Genomic DNA, 4,144 nt, shown 5'->3' with positions numbered 1-4,144 from the left:
GATAGAGATGAGAATTGGAGAAACGAAATCAGAATTGAATTTGACTGACGTGGAAGGAGGACGAAGAGGACGAGCGGCGAAGACAGACGCCGGAGCTTCATCTATTGGTTCTACTACATGATCCTCCTCTGAGGTATCTTCACGAAGCGGATTTAAATTTGAAGAAGAATCCATTTGTTGAATTCAGAACAGATCAAATGGGAGTATAGTACGTAACCTCACAGATCTTTAACACTTCTTCTTCTTCCACTCTTCTTCTTCTTTGTTTACAACTCTCGCTTTTCTCCATTTTTCGCGTTTGTTTTTCCGTCGTTTCAATAGGAAGGTGACACCTCGACGAAGGCAAATTGGACTGGGCTTATATATTTTTGGGCCATTTTTAGGCTTAATGAATTCAATCTAACAAATAACTATTCAAAAATCTAATCCAATAACAAGTGAAATATTTATAAGGATTGCTAGATTCATTAACAATCCTATATTCTTTTATTTTAATTGAATAACACAAAATTTTTATTGATTTTATAAAATTTTGAATCCAATAACTCAAATTTATTAAAATTTTAAATGACTTTTTATAAATCACAAACTAATAACACTAAACTTAAATCTATATACTTATTTAAGCAACCCTTTAAACAAATAACCCTACTCCATGTAAAATATTACACAAAATGCCACTATATTTTAATACAAAATATAATAACAGAATCTTAATATTAATTTGTTGTAACCTGAAAATGATTATCCAAAAAATAGTAATTATTAATTTATTAGATTACAAGAAATCATTAATAAAATAATTTTGAAATTATTTAATAAAATAATAATAAAATTATTTCGAAATTATGTAATAAAATAATTAAATATATTCTATTTATTGTTTCAGAAATCTTAGGAAACAATAACAAACTATTTAGAAAATTATAAAACTTAAATTTATTTATAAAACTAAGATTAAATATTTACATATCTAAATCATTTAATAATAACAAATATATATTAAAATTAGGATACAACATTGTTTATATTTTTAAAATATATCTATATACTTATTTAAGCTATGTTGTTAAAAATTTAACCAGTTCTGATGTGACATATTACGAAAATGCTATTATATTTTAATTATTCTAATAACTAACAAAAGAAAAGTTTAGATTTGTTTACAAAATAATAAAACTCTATTTATTGTTTCATAAATCTTAGGAAATAATAACAAACTATTTAATTGGCTAAAACTTAATTTTTTATACACAATATTCACTATATAAACAATACTAAGTGTATAGTATTGATAATATACATAACTTAATTGTAATTTTCACCTATAAAATTAATATACAACATGTTATACCAATAACTTCAATTTATAAATTTGGTATATTAAGATCTCTAAAGACGATCACATCAATTTGTAATACCAAATCACGGGTCAATCCATGTTTTGTTGGATTTTTTTGGTTTTATCGAATGTATAATTAACAAATTTGATATTGCACCAAACCAAAATAGTAGTACCAACTACGGGCCAAAATCAGAGTACGACCTTAAGTAAATTAAATATATGATTTTATAAAATGTATAGAATTAATAAATTTTCTACTATTATTTTGTAACAAACAAATCCAAATTTACATAAATATTTCCTCACGCTGGTAACATTATTCTACAAAATATTAACGTGTATTTATGATTCGGGTAATAAAACGGGTAATGAGACGGGTAACAAGACGATCAAAAATTAAATTAATATCCGATACTCGATCATTATTCATGGATAATATAATTATTATACCCTTCACTCGACCCTAAAGCTGCGGATACTTTTTTTCGGGACGGATTCAAACCAAAAAACGGGTCCAATACGGGTATCGATAGTAGTTTCTAGGCCTACCTATTTGTAGTTTAATATGAATCAAATTTACCATATAGTACTATATTATATAACATGTAAATGAGTGATACAACATAAACATAATATTAACCAGTGTTCAAGAAAGCGGTCTAGGCGGCCGCCTAGGCGCCGTCTAGGCACTAGGCGCTCAGCAGACGTCTAGATGACCGCCTAAACCGCTTAAAATTACATAAATTGTATTTTAATATTTATTTTTGATTTTTAAATTACATATATTAAATTATTATGTTTTATATCTATATATATAATTATAAACATTTATATGTTGTTAATATAATTTAAATACATGTATTTTTTTACTTTTGTTTATAATTTATATTTTTTTATTTTTATAACATATATATTTGTATAATTTTATATATTTAATGTTTTATGTTGTAAACGCTTAAACCGCCTAAAAACCGTCTAGGCCCCGACTAAGCGTTTTAGGCGCTAGGCGCTGGATCACCGCCCAGATACCGCCTAGCGCTTTCTTGAACATTGATATTAACAAATAACAAAATAAAAAAAAAATTCCCCGTGCTACCAGCGCGGATTATTATCTAGTTTAAATTTAAATTTACATAACATTTAAATTTAATAACAACAAAATCTACATAACATTTAATTTTTTTTTTTTAAACTCTATTCAAAAATCTTAAACCAATAACTCTCACTTAATGATTTTGTTGAACTCTTCACTTATCCAAGAAAAGGTATTTCTAGTTTGCATAGTCCAATCATTTATTCCGAAAATTTCTACAATAAAGTTAGCTAGGTCGATAATATACTTCCCTAGCCACAATTCTGCTATTTACATTTACTGAAAAAAAATCAAATTTTTTTGTTGNTGCGATTGCTCAGGATACCCTTTTTAGCTTCTAGAATCTATTTCTTAGTTCAAGATCCCTCTTACTAATACTAACTGGAATCAAAGAATTAGTAGATCGGTTCCGCCCAAAATGGGAATGGACTAAGGTTATGAACTTATAATCTATAATCTGATGATCGAGTCGATTCCATGATTATAAGTTCATTCCATACCGGACCAGACCGGAATAAGGTTATATACATTCTCATTATGAGAAGGGGTCATTCGAGCGTATCTAAATAGATACTATGTTTACATAGGGATCCCTACGTCGTTACATTCCATTTAGGATTAGGAATAGGCGAAATCTGACCTACCTTTTACATATCTCTCGTTATTTGGGACCCTATTCACCTCTTTGGTTGGACTTCTATTGAATCGAGAAATAGGTTTGATTGTCCATCTTTTTGATATAATATTAATATATATATAAGGCATCCTCCGGATAATTCAAATCTAAGCAATTAGATGTCCGACTCGGGCCTATATGACATGACCGATCAATAGAAATACTTCACCACTCCACTTTTGTCATATATTCAATACCTTACTAGATAGATATCATATTTATGGAATACGAAATCAGTTTCTGGGTATTCCTTTATCATTTCATCGAGCTGGAATAGAAAGAAGAAATCATATACTTCCGTGGAGGTTCGAGTCCTCTTCAAGGCATAATATTGAAATGGAATAAGTTCGGCAGCGGATTGCGAAATCTTGGCGATCTTCTCTATCTAATGAATGGGGAGGGGGAGTCCGCTTTGAAATCGTCCGCCCTGCACCCCGCAGTATATGATTCAACAGGAATCACACAAAGGTAGATTGATACAATCTAAACCTCTGGTAAAAAGCCCCCCGTAACCCGGCAGATTAAAGTACATTACATAGTCCGTTTTAGGGATTGGTGACTTACCCATTCAGTGACTTTGGCACTGGATGGACGTTACCAAAATTGGTACTATCGGGTGTCGGGTGAATTCAATAATAGACGCCTGGCGACATTCCAGCCTTCCTTCTCCTTTCAGGACCTATCCTAAAGAGAATACAGTACTTCTTGGTCATGAATATCTGAATAGGGGTTGAACTCTTCACAAATTTTTATAAATTAGAATACAATAACAAACCTTTGATGATAAAATTTAACAAATTTTAAAAGGTATGATTATACTAATATGATTTTTTTAATTCGGAGATTGGAAATCTCACAATTTTATGTGAAATGCTCTTGCATCTTTTTTTATTTAATGTGAATGTGAATAATTGAGCATCCAATCTTCTTCTTTTTTTTTTTTTGATTGATGTGAATGATAGAGCATCGTATATTACAAAGTGATAAAAAAGAACAAATTTCACGTTTATGTTTTTTTTTTTTTTTTTTN

The 4,144-nt window shown here is 29.4% G+C and overlaps 1 protein-coding gene across 2 annotated transcripts in view; it reads right to left on the bottom strand.

The window, feature by feature from the left end:
* The window catches only part of LOC104721375 (probable protein phosphatase methylesterase 1), a 3,585-nt gene extending 3,293 nt beyond the window's left edge, over positions 1-292 (bottom strand). For both annotated transcript variants that reach the window (XR_002034792.1, XM_010439345.2), the window contains exon 1: positions 50-292. Coding sequence is in view for 1 of the 2 variants with exons in the window: in XM_010439345.2 (XP_010437647.1) it covers positions 50-174 (125 nt within the window). In the remaining variant the exon portion in view is untranslated. The remainder of the gene's footprint in view (positions 1-49) is intronic.

The sequence above is a fragment of the Camelina sativa genome, chromosome 2 (assembly GCF_000633955.1).
Source record: "Camelina sativa cultivar DH55 chromosome 2, Cs, whole genome shotgun sequence".
Lineage (NCBI taxonomy): Eukaryota > Viridiplantae > Streptophyta > Magnoliopsida > Brassicales > Brassicaceae > Camelina > Camelina sativa.
This window is presented reverse-complemented; position numbering and strand designations above follow the sequence as displayed.